The sequence below is a fragment of the Quercus suber genome, unplaced genomic scaffold, assembly GCF_002906115.3.
Source record: "Quercus suber isolate HL8 unplaced genomic scaffold, Cork oak 2.0 scaffold_176, whole genome shotgun sequence".
Classification (NCBI taxonomy): Eukaryota; Viridiplantae; Streptophyta; class Magnoliopsida; order Fagales; family Fagaceae; genus Quercus; species Quercus suber.
Window position 1 is genome coordinate 43,807 of NW_027069636.1, and position 17,691 is coordinate 61,497.

General features: G+C 34.2%; 1 protein-coding gene across 3 annotated transcripts; it reads right to left on the reverse strand.

Moving 5' to 3' along the window:
* Positions 1-2,674: 2,674 nt before the first annotated feature.
* LOC111992098 (pullulanase 1, chloroplastic) lies at positions 2,675-16,458 on the reverse strand. Of its 3 annotated transcripts, none has more exons than XM_065778227.1 (27): positions 16,106-16,443; positions 15,927-15,979; positions 15,676-15,784; positions 14,961-15,097; positions 14,661-14,860; positions 14,332-14,481; positions 13,840-13,900; positions 12,530-12,650; positions 12,138-12,228; positions 11,956-12,049; positions 11,724-11,819; positions 10,990-11,130; positions 10,710-10,760; positions 10,379-10,449; positions 10,125-10,217; positions 9,676-9,766; positions 9,174-9,245; positions 8,870-8,926; positions 8,104-8,184; positions 6,976-7,032; positions 6,825-6,899; positions 4,592-4,680; positions 4,241-4,318; positions 3,764-3,902; positions 3,562-3,671; positions 3,381-3,480; positions 2,675-3,137 (listed from the first exon to the last, which is right to left on the reverse strand). In XM_065778227.1, the coding sequence occupies exons 2-27, from the start codon at positions 15,969-15,971 to the stop codon at positions 3,033-3,035; spliced, it is 2,514 nt and encodes an 837-aa protein (XP_065634299.1). In that variant the 5' UTR covers positions 15,972-15,979; positions 16,106-16,443; the 3' UTR covers positions 2,675-3,032. The 3 variants fall into 3 exon arrangements, with proteins under 3 accessions (XP_065634299.1, XP_065634300.1, XP_065634301.1); XM_065778228.1 differs by having other exon boundaries at positions 8,104-8,172; positions 16,106-16,441; XM_065778229.1 differs by lacking the exons at positions 2,675-3,137; positions 3,381-3,480; positions 3,562-3,671 and adding an exon at positions 4,983-5,158 and having other exon boundaries at positions 3,787-3,902; positions 16,106-16,458.
* Between the last annotated feature and the right edge of the window lie 1,233 nt (positions 16,459-17,691).

Here is a 17,691-nt window from a genome sequence, read left to right on the forward strand (position 1 = left end):
GACCAGCTCAGAGTGGCACCCTTTTGAACAGAGTTGGGTTTGCTGCTGGATTTGTGGCTGTAGTAGTATTAACCATTAACCCACAAATCCATTAAACCCAAAAAATTTGAACAGATTATTGGGTTTTTTTTTTTACTTGCAAATCTGGATTTTTTTAGAGAACCCAACAAAGAAAGAAGGTTAGAGTTTTATTTTGTGATTGTTCTATGAAGAATTATGTAGTAAATTTTTGGATTTAGCCGTGGAAGGCTAGCAAATTTGTGGGTGTATGTTCACATGGGTTTGTGGCTTTGTTTGTGACTGTAGCTGTATTGGTTTTCTTTTATGTTTTGTATGAAGAAGAAGAACAAGGGGAGAAAAGAGGAGAGAGACATAAAATATAATGAAAAAGACATATTTACCCTATTTTTAACTATGAAAAGAGAGAGGTGGGTAACGAGAGTCTAACGAAGGCCATCTCAGGTAGGTTAAGTGACAACTTTTAAACCACGGGTGGGCACTGTTAACGGGCCAAACCACAGGTGGGTAAAGTGCAATTTTCCCAAAAATAATTATTAATTAATAATAATAATAAACTTGATAATATTAAGTGTGAGAAAATTACACAAAAGTTAGATTACCAGCAAGGTGGATCTTCACTTGAAATTCAATTCGACAAACAATTCATAGTTGCAATTTGCAAAATGGCCTCTCTCCTTTTTTGTTGTAATTTTTCTATTTTCTTAGAAAACGTTTTCCTCTCAATTAACATATTCCATACCGACACCATTAAGGATCATTTTCTGAAATTGAGTGCTTCAAAATGAATTTAGTGTGCGAAAACACAACATCTTTAGTATTGACAGCAGTCATGTTCCTAAATGAGTAGTGTATTTCAATTTCAATCTGAAATTAGTGTTGAATAGGAAATCTTTTAATAACATTTTCTAGCTCTTTCTGTCTAAGGTTGTGGCGTGTTTGGTTCGCTGGGCGTGGTTTTGATGTCAGTGGTCAGTAGTCTTGATAGTAGTGGCAATAGGTATGTATATGTTTCTAAGAATTTCTTTTGATTATTTTTATTCCATGTTGTGGAACTGGAATCAAAACTCTTGCTTTCGGATAACGACCATGCCTACTCTAACCCAAGATTTATTTTTTATTTTCTTGATTTCATTTAAATTTTAATATGTCTATATATGTAGTCACTTGCTGCATCACCTTACATTTGTTGTTCTAAATCTAAAATCTAAAATCAAACCATTATAAGAATTGAAAATACATTCGTTGTTCTAAATCTAAAATCTAAAACCAAACCATTATAAGAATCGAAAAAGCGAGAGGTTTAAGGTTTTGAGGTGAAAAAACAAGATTTTAATAGAATTTAAATTGTAATAATATAATAATTAATTTATATATAAAAAAAAATAAAAAATAAAAAAACAATGATATCTAAGATGTTCAAATACTTCCACTTGATCAAGTGGCTGGCTATAGTTTAGATAATTAATTAATTACTAAAATGATTTTTTTAAAGCACCTATATTAATGTTTACTCAAAGATAAAAAGAGGTTAGGATTTTCTCTATAAATTTGTAATTTATCATTGAAAACGAATTTGTGGATTTAATGAATTTGAGTCTGATGTAAAGGTGGCTTGGTGTTTTTGAATGTCTCTTTGGAAAAGAATTGCAGACCTATAAATGCGAAGTCTCATACATTGGAGATTTTTACTTATTTGGTAGACTATTTGGGTTACCCTTCACGGTTTTAAAACATGTCATACCATTTTGAATACTAGCCTACATGTATGGTCTTTCCCCTTTCCTTCCCCAGGCGATGTGGGACACCAAGATAATGTTACCTTTTGCACCTGTGTCACACAAAAACTTGATGCCCAAGACTTCACATTCTTTGCGAAGTAAATTATCAAGCCGACCTATCTAACTGGACTATCAAAAAAAAAAAAGTTGAAACTTTTGTGAATAACATTGTGCAAACAATATATATACACACACACCAACATTGTGCTTTGGTTTAATCAACTGATAAAATTCATTATCTTTAAATAAGAAACTTGAGATTGAATCCCATTTACACCAAATAAACACTCATTAATGTTTTAACCTAACAATAAAGTGAAATCATTATAGAGTGATTATTATAAGTAGAGAAAGCAATCCCTATTTATCTATTTTACAAGTGCATAAAATCGTTGACTAAAGACTATAATTTTGCCATTTTATTGAAATATAGATGTTGTTTAACATGTAATAACTTACATTCATATTAGGAAGATTTTGTACCTCTATGTCACCAACGAAGATCATAGCCATGTATCTTTAAATGTTCAATTTTCACCATTTCTTCGTGAATACAAATAAAATTCTGAGAATAAAATACTCATAAATAAAAAATTGTAATTATAATCATAACCATACCTTAGAAGTACCATAGAAAACCCCCCAATAAATACTTATGGAGAGGTTTGTTAGACTTCCCTCTTCTTTTTCTTTTTTAAATTCATTCTATTCATCATATGCCCCCATTGGAAGTTTGGGTTACATAATGTGTAATAGCCCATCACATAAAACCCGCACTATTGGCCTCTTCTAATTCTTACGTGGATGCCTATGAATCTAGGTCTAATTATGTTATATTAACCATTCAGTCTTATCATATGCTATAAGGCAATATGAAAGATTGAAGTCTTAATCATTATTCATTGATCTCCAGTTTCAAGGTCATCTACATTACTTATCTACAATTCGATCTTCAAAATATTTTGGCTAAATATTACACAAACATTTGATGAGTGCAACCAAAAAAATAAAAGCCCTGGAAGCTTCACTCCTTTGAGAACACGCTTTAAAAAGAGTAGATTTTTTTTTTTTTAATCACAAGTTTGGCGCTGTTGAAGTCACAACTAACTCCTGATAGACGAGAACTGTACGAAGTCACCAGATTACTAGCTAATGATGGCACCCAACCACTTTTAAAGTGAAATGAACGGTGAAATACCACAATTGATATCACAAGACACTCAAATCTCAAATCTATCGAGGCTCAACAAACACAGATGTTGTCCTTGGGGGCACAGTGAAGCACCCAGAGGATTCTTCATATGTTGAGCTCTTGACTAGTTCATCTATTGACATCACCTGCATGAAATTTCAATATATGATACCCGAGAAGGTATGCCAACAAATATTAGAAGCTCTAGATGAACCAAATCATGAAAGGTGCATTTGGAAACTTCAAGGAACTTGACTTCAGTGGCCTAAATTTTTTTTGAAAGTGGAATTCAATTTAAATCATCAAATGGAATGCTACGTGGAAGTCATATTAGCTCGAAGCATTTAACAGACCTAACCTTACAATTATATATCGAAATAGCAGATTACCTGAATAGGATGCAATTTAAGAGTTCTTGCCCGTAATGCAGGGCAAGCAAATGAGACTTCAGTTGGACTTGCATTGACAATAACCACAATGTATGAATAGCTGTGAAGAACAAAGGATAGCAGCTCTATCATTAATTATATTATGCACAAGAAAAGAAAGTTAAAATTTATTTTTACCCACATAGGATCCAGTTGAGATAACCCTGGGACACCTTCATAACCATCTTCAATGCTCATCACTATTGTACCAGGGATCAATGACGGTCCAGTATTGTGGAAGCGTACCCTTTCCTGAGAAGATATAACATATTACAGTTTTAGAACTTGGGAGTTACCTAGGTTAGTGAAAACGTATACTTTTCTGAAAAGTTATGACATATCACCTGGATAGCATTTGCTGTCTTCAAACGGAAGAGCGGCGAAGAGTACCTTATACACAACAGATTTAAAAAATTATCCACAGCAGCAAGAATGTGAATTTTCTGAGGCTTGAAGGATGGATCTGCCAATCTTGGTTTAATTCTGTAACGGAAAAATAGATCCAAGATTATCAGTAAAAAATATGAAATATTATACCAGATGTTATAAAGGCAGAACAATAGCCAATACATAATAATAATGTTTGCTTCAAAAAATAGTCATCAACTCATCACAGGAAGCTACTCATATTGTGAACCTCAAGGGATACAACAATCCTCATGCCTCATAAAGTGGAGGTCATTAGTTCGAATCTCCTATTTCCCCTCCCCTTGGGGCCAAAACTTAAAAGGAAAAAAAATCAAACAAACTACTTCAATTGTGGCCTCAGACTAAAACATGCACAATTATCAAGTAATGATTGGAGATAAGCGACTGCTTACAGTGGCCAGTTCTTTTCATTTTTCTCTTTTGGAGGAAGGCCAACACCCCAATTATTAGAATTGTAAGTAAAGTCAAGCCTGAAAAGTATGAAAAGCAAAAATCAAATATGAGATAAAACTGAAACATGTTACCTTTTGCACTGAATCCACAACCAGTGCCAAGAAGAAAGAATGTCAATGTCTACTTATGCTCGCAGAAAGATCCCAATTTATAACTCTATTGTTATATTAACATGAAGAATATCAGATGCTCCTTTTAGAAGTCAAAGTCAAAAGTGATAATGGTTGTCCAATATGTTTGATGAAAATTATTATTAGGAAAGTAACTTGAGCACAACAAAAATGGTGGACCTGTTGAACCAATCCCCAGAGTTGTATGAATCACGATCAAGAGATTTTGAGCGAAGCATCTCATCACCAGAGTGGAAAAATGGTATTCCCTAAGAAAAAATGATTAATGGGGGTTATAAGTATTTCAGAAATAATGAATTATCTAAAGGATCAAACTCATATTCTTTTTTTTTTTTTTTGGATAGATAATAGAAGTTTATTCTTATCAAAAAAAGAAAAGAAAAGAAGAAGTTTATTAATGAAGAAAAAAGAAACAATGTGTTCACGATGGTGAATCCACTGCACTTGTAACAAATCAAAGAGAAGAACTAATAGAAAATAAAAAATGGAAATACACTGCTTGAACCCCCAAGTACGAGATCATCCAAACAAAGTTCTAGCTAGCACAGACCTCAAGAGATCTACAAGTCTCTCAATATCTTCAAAAATACGGGTGTTGCATTCCACCAAATTAACCACAAAAGGCAGGCTGGTACCATATTCCAAACATTTGAAGAACTTTTCCCCAAAACATTCCTCCATGCAAAGAAAAGAGAAACAATTGTAGCCGGCATTACCCATTGAACCCTAAAAATCAGAAAAACTTCACTCCATAAAACATGAGCAAACTTACAATGAAGTAGAAGATAATCTACAGTTTCCACATTACAATGACATAAGCAACACTAATCAACAAGGGACTGATCACTTAAAACAAGGTTATCGATGGTGAGAATGCTACCCCTAGCAGCTGTCCATAAGAAGAAAGACATCCTTGCACAGAAGGTATAGATATGACAGAATCTTGGAAGCAAGTGACAATTGAAGGCAAACAATGTCACTAAGTATCTTGTCCAGGATGCTATAGGTTAGAGCTGGAAAAATCCCCAGGACACAGTTCTAAACAGCTAAAATTAACCAATTTATACCCCGACAATCAACTAACTATATATGGCTCCTAGCTCTGACACAAGGGCAGCACAAAAACAGATGCCTTGTTATACTAGTGTGTTCATGTTTGGGGGCATTCAAAAGGCTCTGATTGGTGGACCACTAGGACAAGACCAGACAGGACGACTCAAGGGAAAATGTGCATATTAAGGGCACTCCCATTCTCTCTATCCTCTACTTTCCCTCACCTCCTCCCCTGACTGTACTCTGCTTCGATCCTTTCTAGCATGAACTACTCCAAAGAATCCAGAGCAGAAATAATCCAGGACAACCTTCTCATGAATAGGTTGAATTTGACTTAGTCTTACGCACTCAATGACCCTACCATCTAAAGACCATGATCATTTTGAACTAATTTATTTTTTAAAATAAATTTTGTGGTAAATGATAATGTTATTTAATTTAGTGTTATTGCCAAATAAACTAAGTTAATTGGGGTAGCTAATCAGTTTGACATGACCCCTAACAAATTCAATAAATCAAGGTTAATCCATTGAAGTTGTTAATCAAATTATAAACAGGTCATGCTTAAGCAAGATAGTTCCTGAACCAATCTATTTAATGAATTGTCCCTTTATTCACTCAACATCATGAGAACCTGTACCACTTCTGAACACATAATGGATATAAATGCATTAAGAGAAGATCAGAATTTGCAAAAGATGGTGCACAATCAATCAACTCATTGTCCATAAAACTCATGTTTTCCAAAATAACCTACTTATGCTCTCATTGAAATTAGCTTATTACTTAACATAAATATTTTTGTCAAAATGAGAAAAGACTAAGGCTTTATTTGGTTGGGAGAATCGAAAAGTAGGAGGATAGAAAATATTTGTGTTTTCCATCATGTGTGTTTAGTAGAGAGGATGGAAAAGTGAAAGGATAGAGAGTTAATTACGATTATGCCTTATTATAAAAAGTAGAAAGATGGAAAAGTGGAGAGTAATTTTGACATTTTGCCTCCCTCAAGTTTTCTCCCATGTTTTCCCTCTATTTTGGAGAGAATTGTGGGCCTGGAGAGAAAATTCCCCAACCCCTATCTTCCTTCCACCTTTTTTTATCCTCTTACCAAACAAAAGAAAGTGGCATTCTCTCCTCTTTTCACTCCCCTATTTTCCATCCTCCCTAAAACACCTCCAACCAAACACATTGTAAAATTCATTAGTCAATTCATAAGTCTCAATAAGCTATGAATTACATTAACTTTAAATGCTATGATGAATGCAATTGTATAAAGCAAACAGCAAGAAAATAAATTACAAGATTTTATCACTATTTAACATTTTGGAATGGTTGGAACCTGTGATAGCGCTATCACACTTGTTGCCAAATGATTTATCCTGCATCTCTTGTCTACAGAGATTTCCGTTGGAGTCTAAAATTAAAGGACCAAGTTAGATCAGAATTAAACATAATAATATAAAAGCACTGCAAGAAAATGTTGAGCATACCTTCAAACTCACTATGTCAAACAGGGTCTCATTGTCATGAGCAGAAACATAATTAACCTTGAAAATAGAACAACAGTTAAAGTGTCAATCAACCCAGTGGTTTAGGACTAAGAATGAAACCTTGCAATCTCTTGCAGAAGCATCAGTTATGTAATCAATAATTGACTGCTTTATGGTCATTTCTATCAAAATCTTATATGTATCTGAGATCTTAGCTCGATATTTTTAACACAACACCACTCCACCTAACAAAATATTTTTAAGAGTAAGAAAAACCTTTGGTGTTTTTTTCATAACCCATGGTATGTAAGATCAACAATACTTTAGAAAGAGAGGTGTAAGATCAACAATATTTTAGAAAGTCTGACAGTAAAAATTTGACTCCAACAAAATGTGTATGCTTTTAAGCACCACTGCAGAAAGCGGATGAGTGGTAACTGCACTTGTTCTCCTCACTCAATGGTCGGGCTTGAATCCCAGTCCACTAGAGTTATAGTCGGAGGTATCTAGCTCTATGGGGTCAGGCAAGTATACCCTTCTTAGGGATGCCTTTTTGAGGCCATGGGTAGGGTTGCCACCAACCGCTCCTACCCATTGTTACTTGGCCAAAATGAAGTGTATGCTTCGTAAGCATGTACTCCCACATTATACTCAAGATCAATTTGAAGACATGGAGTGCATATCAACACAATTGCAAGCATTCGTCATTAGATTTCTTTATGAGCGGTCTTTTGTGTCAGGTCTCACAAATAGTAACTCTATTCATTCTTTCATAGATTCAATCCATATGTAGATAGTTCTCCATTTGTAATTCTTTAGGTCACTTTGTGCCTATTTTCATGAGGTAGTCTCATTTCAATAAAATTATTTTTACCTACAAAATAAATAAATAAAAACTAATAAACTACAAATTGTCCAAAAGGCTAGGAAATTGTGAATTTAAGCATTTAATCATCATTCTAACACTCCCCCTTACATTTGGGCTAAGCCCCCCACCCGGCTCTTCTTTAATAAGATGGGGCCCAAAACATAAGATTTTTAACTTTTTAAATGGAAGGTAGAATAGAAAAAGGGTATTGATTACTATTTAAACAATAACAAAATATGCATACAAAATAAGATTCTTACTGTTTCTGTGGGAGATAAAGCATATGCAACAGGGGCCCCACCATAAGTTAATACCTCTGATCCTTTTACCTGAGCAGATAACTATCATTAAATGTCAAAGTAACGTATACCCTAGTTATAACATGATTGTACTAGGATCAATTTTATTAAAAGAGCAAGTTTATACTATCAGGTTTGTGTGTGTATTGCAAGGCAGGAAATGTAACCAATAAGTCAGGATAAGCCTTTCAAATGTGTGTGTGAGCATTTGTGTGCGTGTTGTTTCATAATAAGTTAGAATAAGCCTTTACAATATGCAGGTGCATGTGTGTGTGTGTTGTCTGTGCACATTTATATGCTAAGAAGACCAGGTGAAGTTGCGATAAGAAAGTTGTTTGTTCTTTTCCCAAAATATCACAAAGGTTGTAGGGGCCCATGCTTTGCATAGTTGATCATGCATTTGGTTCTCCACCATTCAAAACAATGTGAATTTGTGATAACAGTCACACATATGACATGTCTTTGTATATATATAAACATTAATCCCCCAAAAAGCAAAGGATTGCTGTATCATTTAGTTGCAAATAGCAACTGATCTTCAACAACCTCAGGCAGCTCACTTAAATCATAAGACTCATTCTCTGCAAGTAAACTTTCTAAGCAGATAAACACACATCACAATATATACAGCAATGAAAAACAATATTTTTCCAATTTATGTGGTAAGTAAACAAAAGATGCTCTAAAACCGAAATTTAGATGAAAACTGCATCAAACCATCACATACCTCTTTTCCTTCAAAATTAGTTAGCACAAAATCCCTCAAGTTTGCAGCCATGCCAACCTAAATAATGTGAACATACTTTAGTTTATAGTTAATCCAAGAAATATATATATATATATATATATAAAACTTAGGGTGACTTGAATAATGCTTGCAAAGAAAAGTAAATGTGCACCACTACCCACATGATTCCATGATTAATGTACATGGACTAAGAAAACTAGAAAAGCCATGATGCTAGACCTGAAATTTTACTTCAAAAATCATCCAATTCAACACTATTAAATACAATGATTTTGTCAAGCACCTGGATGTGATCCTTTGCCACAGCAAGCATGCATTCTGCATTAGTTTCTGTACCGTGATCATGACCATTTGGCTGCAGAAGAACAACTAATTAACTATTCAAACTAGTTGAAAATAACCAATTATTATAAAGAAATTGTGCAAGGAAAATTTTTTTTCTCTAGCAATAGTCAACTCCTAGTAACAGAAATCACTATTTCACTGACCACAAATAGAATAGTTAGTCATAGGCCAAGAAAATGCAGGCAAGAAGCAGACCATCACCGCATTATGTTCACTGATAATTGCATAATAAACATATTTCTCTAGCTCATTCATTAAATCTTCTCAATTCATACCATGTAGAATGTAGTAGTCATTTGAAAATTTAGTTCAAAAGGCTATCACAATTTCTCTACTGATGCAAATTTTTCTCTAACAGAGGAAGAATATTACAAAAAAAAAAATTCATCCATAAAGTAAATCAAACATAAAACCTTTGCAAAGAAGAAATTATTGAATACCTGCAAAAATAGACCAGTAACAAATCCTTGCTGAAGAGGATGGCCAAATGGAGATCCACCAAGCATTGCATCCCGAATTCGATCATTAAAGCTGAATAAATTCCACAATAACTTATATAAACTAAATGCTTCATGCAGAATGAATAAAGAGTGCTAGCCAGTGATCAAAGAGTACGTAGTTTCCATTACATTGAAATTTGAATGGAAGCCATTGCAGTCAGACTTCAGGTCCAAAGCAAAATGCATCTAAATTTTCAGTGTTGAGATTGCCAATTATTACAAATCAAACTTGAAAAACAGATGTTGATAGTATCCTCTGAGTGGTCAACAAGTCGAGCATGTAAAGTTGATTACAAAAGTATACCCATTTTATAGTTAAATCCTGCATCAGATTTGCTTTGACACAGTAAGGAAAGAATGATAGATGAAATGAAAAAAAAAAATCTTACCTCCCAATTTGAGTTCCACTAAGATTGAACTGAGAAGCATTTACCCCACGTCCATTTTTGGCAACTTCACCAAAGTCCCATCCTTCACCATATCTGAGAAAAGGAACAGTACATAGCAAAAATGAAAAAACACACCATGGGTACAAGTATTAAGGAGAAAAAAAATGGTTCACAATGAAAAGCCAAGCACCAACTCCAGTGCAGTAATGATGAAACCTAAAAGAAGATAAATCAGTTTATGATTTTAAACGTACATATAGATACTTGAACCATCAATCCCATCCCTTTCCTTTGTTAGGCTGTGGAGAGCATCCTTGGCTTTCACCTATACATAGGTCATAATATTATCTTGTAGCTGCATGGCTCTTGTACAGTAGCTCATTGCACCACCCTAAATTGGTTGAGAATCCCAAATCATGTTAACTATAATCTTTTATCTTACTAGCATTTTAGAGGATCCCTCGTATAAAAGAACACATTGAATACACTTTCAACTACCAAGACATCTACATAGATCTCTATATGTACTTAGATCTCTCTATAGTTTTGTGCGGTAACAGAACCAGAAGTCAGAGAGGCACGTACCATTGTACTTTTCATTATATGACCCATGAGGTCAAACCGAAACCCATCAACCTGAAAAATCATGACTCATTATCAACTATTTACATATTTCTGGGTTAAAAACTTAAAGCGTAACTGCAAAAACAAAAAACAAAAAAAGAGTTGAAATGATAAACCTGCCTTAAGCCAACAATACACCAATGTACTATAGAAAGAAAAAGGCATAAGCTTTCTAACTATATCAGAGTAACAGAGCCAAAATTGAGGTACTTAAGAAGACACCATAACACTGTGCAATCACCTTATAATGAACTGCCCAGTGAAGAAGATCATCAAGAATCAGACGCTCAACCATAACATGCTCACTGGCAGTGTTATTCACGCATGTACTATTCTCAATAAGACCATCGGTGTTCTTTCTCAGATAGTAACCTGGAACAATCTAGAGAGAAACCTTATGTCACAACAAAGAGCAGACAAACCTTCCAGGAAAATAAATTACATTATACAGGATATCACTTATATACACAATGGAATGTTACAATCATGACTTAAAACAGGTATCCAAAAACCATAAGTGGACATAAAATATTAAGGGAAATTTTCATTTTAAACTCTATAGTTAGGGGTGTAACAAATTAAACCCTGTAGTTTCAAAAGTAAAAACTGACCATAAAGTTTTAAAAAGTAATAAATTAAACCCTATTGTTTCAAAAGTCACAAATCAAACCCTGAGTTTTCAAAAGGTAAACATTAAACCTCAACCCATTTAAGTGAAACAACATTATGTTTGGGGTTTAATATAGGCTGGGGGTTTTAGTTTGTTACTTTTTGAAAACCAAATGATTAATTTGTTACTTTCCAAAACTTCAGGGTTAAAGTTGTTACTTTTGAAACTACAAGGTTAAATTTGTTACTTTGTAAAACTTCAAGGTTTAAGTTGTCACTTTTTGAAACAACAGGCTTTAATTTGTTATACCCTAAATGATAGGGTTTAAAATGTAATTTTCCCAAATATTAACAATAGATCATCACCTTATCAAGGACGGAATTTTCATCAAAGGGCCCACTTCCATGCACATGATTGTAGACAACATCCAATACAATGCGAAGGCCAATACGGTTAAGTGCCTATAATGAATGTAGATCTTGATGAGGAACAAAGCAACAAAAAACTACTTAAGCTGATTGCAGACATATGTAAAACCCAAATATCTAGTCTGCACAACACAAAGATCAAAATGAAAAGAATACAAACAATCCATACCTGAATCATCTTTCTAAACTCAATTATACGGTATGGACCATTTGGGTTACTTGCATAACTTCCTTTAGGGACCCCCCAGAGCACAGGATTGTACCTACGTAAGACAGAGCAGACAACCCGATCAAGCAAACACAATATAAAGAAACTTGATAATGGCATCCAATTCAGCCCCAGGAGCTTACCCCCAGTTATACCCATCATTGTCTTGGATTGCCGTAATTAGATCTTGTTGCTGAACTGAATCAGGTGGTAATTTTTCCAGCATATTGGTATCTGCAAAAACCCTAATGGTATCGAGATGAATGATTCCACTAGATAAAAAATTATAAAAAATTGAGCCCAACAAAATGTTCAGTTATCAACATGTCCAGAATGGTCAATTAACTCTTTATATGGTGCCAAAGATTGACTTGGCCAAAACTGAACTATTAAACCAATTAAAGCTGTGACAATTAACATTTTCAAAAATTATATCGGTAGGTCAAAGCATTTGCTCATCACCATAATAAAGTTTTGTTTTTTGCGGGGAGAATGGAGAATTGTTTAAGAATCAGCAGATGAAAAACAATCTTACCCACACACTTCCAGTTCTCCTTCTCATCATCAACACCAGCAAATTGGAAGGTTGGCAATAGATGGACATGAGTGAGACCAGCATTTGATAATTTTTTTAGATGGAGCACACCTGATGAATCCTTCAAGCAATATGCTTACTATTAGATAACAAATTGTTATAGCAGTCTTTCCACATGACTGTTTAAAAGCAACATAACTAAATGAGTATGCTTATGTATAATCAATATTTTCTCAAACTTATTGTTACTCTTCTTCAGCTTCTTAGGCTTAAATCAATACAGCAATTCAGCTTCTTAGACTTAAATCAATACAGCAACAACAACAACCAAGTCTCGGTCCAAAAATTTTGGGGTCGGCTTTAGATACTGAAAAAACTAGTGAGAGTCAACCACATGTATTCTTTTCCACCATTCTATTTTATCTTAAGTCATACTTTTTGTTACCTCCTTAATTGTCATATCTTTTTCACTTCTTCTACTAATGTTGTCTTTTTTTAGGCCTACCATCTGTCTCTACCTATTTTCGTTCCCTCAACATAAATCAACTCACTTTTTCTCACTAGTGCAATCACTCTCCTCTACACGTGCCTTAACTGTCTCAATCAACTCTAACTCATTTTTCATAAGTATGGGTCACCCCTATTATTAGCAAATTTCCTCATTTCTAATCTTATCTACTACACTCATTTTATGAACATTTTGCTTCTTAACAACCCAAAATTCAGTACTACAAAGCATGGCTAGTCTTATAACAGTCTTAGAAAACTTTTCCTTTAACATAATAGGTATTCAACGATCACACAATACCCTTGATGCACTTCTCCACTTGATCTACCCTACTCTTATCTTATGGTTCACGTCCTCTTCAATCTCTCCATCTTTATGAATTATTAATATAAGATATTGAAATCTCAAATGAATATATTTTGATAAATAACATAGTGAAAACCTTATTGTTAAAGACCATGGCTATTGTGCCAAAAGCATAAAGTTTTTCAAATATCAGCAATTTTACAAATATTCTCCCTGGAAGAGAACCACCTCAAAGATTGTTTCTGGCACCATAACTATGAAATTTTCCAAAACCTTTTTTATTATATCAACCATGAAGACCAGCCAGGAAGGGAAAGAGAGACAGAGAGAGAGAATATCGAGGAAAGAAAAAACAATGACAACAAAGCAATCTCAGGTCCGAAAATCTATGTTTAAGTGCAGAGACAATATCTGTTATGGCATAGAAAGGTGGAAAAATATTTTTATTCTTTTAAGAACAACTTTGTCAGTAATCAGGATTGAAAGAACATAAAACCTGCAAAGTGAAGGCCAGATAACCACCACGAAATTCAGGATGCACAGTGTAGTCATTGGCGCTGCAATAGCAACACTGAATATTAGAGGAACACAAACCTACAGAACTCAGCAAAAAGAAAACAAATAGTGAAATCAAGCAAGCAGTAACAACACCTATCAATTGAAACCTCCCTCTAGCAGGTAAGCCAGACTTAAAATTCTTAGTTATTATTTGTATAAAGGTAGAAATGAAATATGTCTCTAACTAAGGTGCAACATCAAAAGAAATGCAAGGGCAAAAGCTGCAAAACTAAAGACCAGTCAATTATGTTGTAGTTAGAACACAATATAAATGTAGAAAAAGCAGGCTCCACTAGTGAGTTTGAATGTAAAAACCCTTGGAGGCCAAACTTCTCATTTAAGAGTTCCATGAACTATTGAAACAAGAATGAGGAAGTCTATTATCTGCTGATCTCCATAAAGTAATAAGCACAATAGATTGAGTTTGCACCTGAAATCCCTTATATGCAATTCATATATACTTATGTCAGAGAAAGAGAGTATATCAGGTTTCTCATTTGCCAAATTATCCCACTCTTCAGGTTTCAATGTATCAGAATCAAGGTTGACCAAAAATGTCCGCCTGCCATCTGATGAGAGCCTGCTTCAACAAGAAAACAATAAATAAAAACATCACGGGATGTGCCCATGTGTATGTCTGTAAATACAATACACCATATGTAAACATGTATTGGCAGATGGTAGTCCAGTTTAACTTTAGAATGTAGAGCCCCTTAGCCATATTCAGTAATTGTTTGCTAATTGAGACAACCAGCATACCCTCTAGCATATGGATCATTTACATGACATTTATCAATTCGCAAGGTGCTAGGATGATATACAGATACTTCATAGACATAATAACAGCCTTCCCATCTTTTTGGTCCTTTAGTACTCCAAACACCATTAACCTCCTCAAGCTGGACAATTTCCAGAGCATTCCCACCTACTGGATCCCTATAAATGCAAGCACATACTGCCTGTATTGACAAATTAATAATCAAGAAAAAGTAAATGATTTTGAGAATAACAAAAATAAAACTAAAGTAAGGCAGAATTCTTTTAGAAAATATGATATACTTGAGCAGTAGGAGCCCAGAGGTAAAGTGAAACAGATTCTTCTGAGTAAAGTGCACCAAGGGGACCATTGTATGAGAATAAGTCGTCAAGCACACCAGGTAATTGCAAACCAGTAACATTTATGCATTTCCCATCAGCTGTAAGAGACACAAAGGATATGATTCAATAGACAACAGTAAAATACAAGTGACCACAATAGAAGCCTTATTTTGATTCACAGCAAAAGAGAGTTTGTGCCAATGAGCCAGGGCCCAAATAGCACTTCCTCTTGCAAGCACAAGATGGAGTATGAAATCATGGCTTCAAGACCTACTGGGTGTATGTGATACTTATCAAAAAAGAAGATCAAAAGAGATTTACACACACACACACACACACACACACACGCATATATATACACATCACCAACTTCATTTAATGATCATGCAACTACATTGCTGTTAATGAACCATGCAATAAATCAGATATCGTTTATATAATCATGTGATTAGTTATAGCTACAACTTACTACATCAAGCTGTGAGACATGAGAGGCCTGTAAATTTGTTAACAGATTGACCCACAAAATGAGAACTAATATATAAATATAAACCTCAACAGGCATACTAAGGATTCTATTATATCACTTGATAGAGTGATATCTAGAACATTTATTCCTACTATTCTCCACTGGTACATATTCATGTTAAGAAGTAAAGTAAAACAAAATGCTTACAATTGAAAGTAGCAACTGCTAACTGGCATTTGAGGAGGGTTTTGGCATCCAAAGTGGAAGGCACTTTGAAAGCTCTGTAGTCTTGAATATGAGGAAATTTTCTAATCACCTAAAAAGATTATGTTTAGAAGAACAAGTTAGGGATTAGTACTTCTTAAACTAGCACATGTAAGCAAACAACTACAACATCAGCGGTAACTACCAGAGCTAGGTCTAAATACTATAATTTGTTCTACAAATGACTATGTTACATTTTCTGGAAGCCCACAACTGTCTTCTTCAAGCTTAATTTGCATGTCCTTGCCTGTAGCACAGAAATCAGTCAAATCTGAATTGCAGTAATTTGCTCTCAGAAAAAATAAAAAATAAAATTATTTCACAAAATCAAACAACCATATTAAGGAGGTAATCATTAGTTTAAAGTTTATACCTTCAACTCCATCATCCACAATTGATAAAGCAGCAGTTTTACTAGCGAATAAGAAGCAGGAACCATCTCCAACATCCACATTCCAGGCAATAGTCGATTTACTAACCCAGTATGCTCTTGAAAACAACAAACTATCCTGCAGCTGAGATCAACATTATTTACCACGATATCAACACTAGAAAAAGCTAGTCTATACAAAATTATACCCAACATTCCATATCAAGGAGACAAAACCATATATGTGTGTGGTTTTGGGAGGGGGTTAGGTTTAAGTTACACCTAATATAACTTGGTTAATATAACCCCACCAAATATTGTTGCATTAGCTAAGTATTTCGCTAAAACCCACATTGAGTTATATAGTTTTCCACAATCTATTATGCTAATCAAATATCAAGATGATCAAGGATTAAGAGCCATCTCATCTATCAATTTCCAAATGCATGAATTGAGGATTTGATTGTAAATAACTTTTTATTGATATAAAATTTTACATAAATGATAAGCATGGAGTGAATACATCATCCAAAGGTTACTTATCAAAAAATACATAATCCAAAGGTACAATTAACAAAATATAAATCTCATGTAAAATTATAAATGGTGTAACTTTAACCAATATATATCCAATGCTAACCCAATTATTAAAAGGAAAATCAAAGGGAGGGACCCACAACAATGACAAAACAACCCGAATAATCCACCCCTTTGCCAAGCAGAGTGTCTATATAGATCCTATTCATGGATTAACGAAAATGTGCAAAAGCTTTATTTGCCCTTATAAATGGGAAAGAAAAACAAGAGATACTTTTTCTCAAAATACAGACAAATGGAAGTTTAACTCCCAAAGAAGCACTTCATGAAGCCTGGAAGCTTTTTCTTGAAACAGGGTTCTATGGTTGGTTCGCGACCAGTGGATGCTGAAGGTTCACTCATTGAGTCATCCATGTAAATTGTTACGTTTTTCATTCATAACCAACCATCACCAATTTGCCAATAAGCACTAGTTCCAATGACACTTGCTTCTCCCATAAGAATGGGTGAAAGGTGAGGTCAAAAATTCAAAACCCACTGAATGTGTGGGTAACTCACCAAATTATAAAATAAATAACCCATCACCAATCTACAACTTCAAATGTGAGCTCAACTCATATTTTGTCAACTATCAATAGATGAGAATTGAGAAGTAACTAATTGACATAATATATATTGCTAAGCATGTAACAACCAGAGATGGACCTCTAATATATATATATATATATATATGTGTGTGTGTGTAATATTTTTGTGTGGCCTCTCCAAAACTGAAATCTAGGCCCCAATATGATTAACATGAGCCCAAAAAATCCCAAAAAAAAAAAAAATGGTCACCAAGTGTGGATGGTGGCTCCTCCCAAAAACAAATAGCAAAAATATCTCTTCTCCTAACAAATTTCTAAAATTTCATAAGAAGAAAAAAAACATATATACTTATATGCTTTTTGCCAATTACAAGAATTAGATCATTGGTTTAGTGGCATGCAGTGAAGTTAATTATTCTTAACTCAGTTCTAAATCCTCAAAAGCATATGAAGGTTTAAGACGAC

What these genes read in the sequence shown, in the direction of transcription:
- LOC111992098 (XM_065778227.1), bottom strand. Translation starts at nt 15,971, where the DNA reads ATGCAAATTAAGCTTGAAGAAGACAGTTGTGGGCTTCCAGAAAAT. An exon ending in GTTGTGGGCTTCCAGAAAAT is followed by an intron (nt 15,785 to 15,926) that starts GTAACATAGTCA and finishes TAATCTTTTTAG; the next exon opens with GTGATTAGAAAATTTCCTCA. An exon ending in AATGATGGGTATAACTGGGG is followed by an intron (nt 12,050 to 12,137) that starts GTAAGCTCCTGG and finishes TGTCTTACGTAG; the next exon opens with GTACAATCCTGTGCTCTGGG.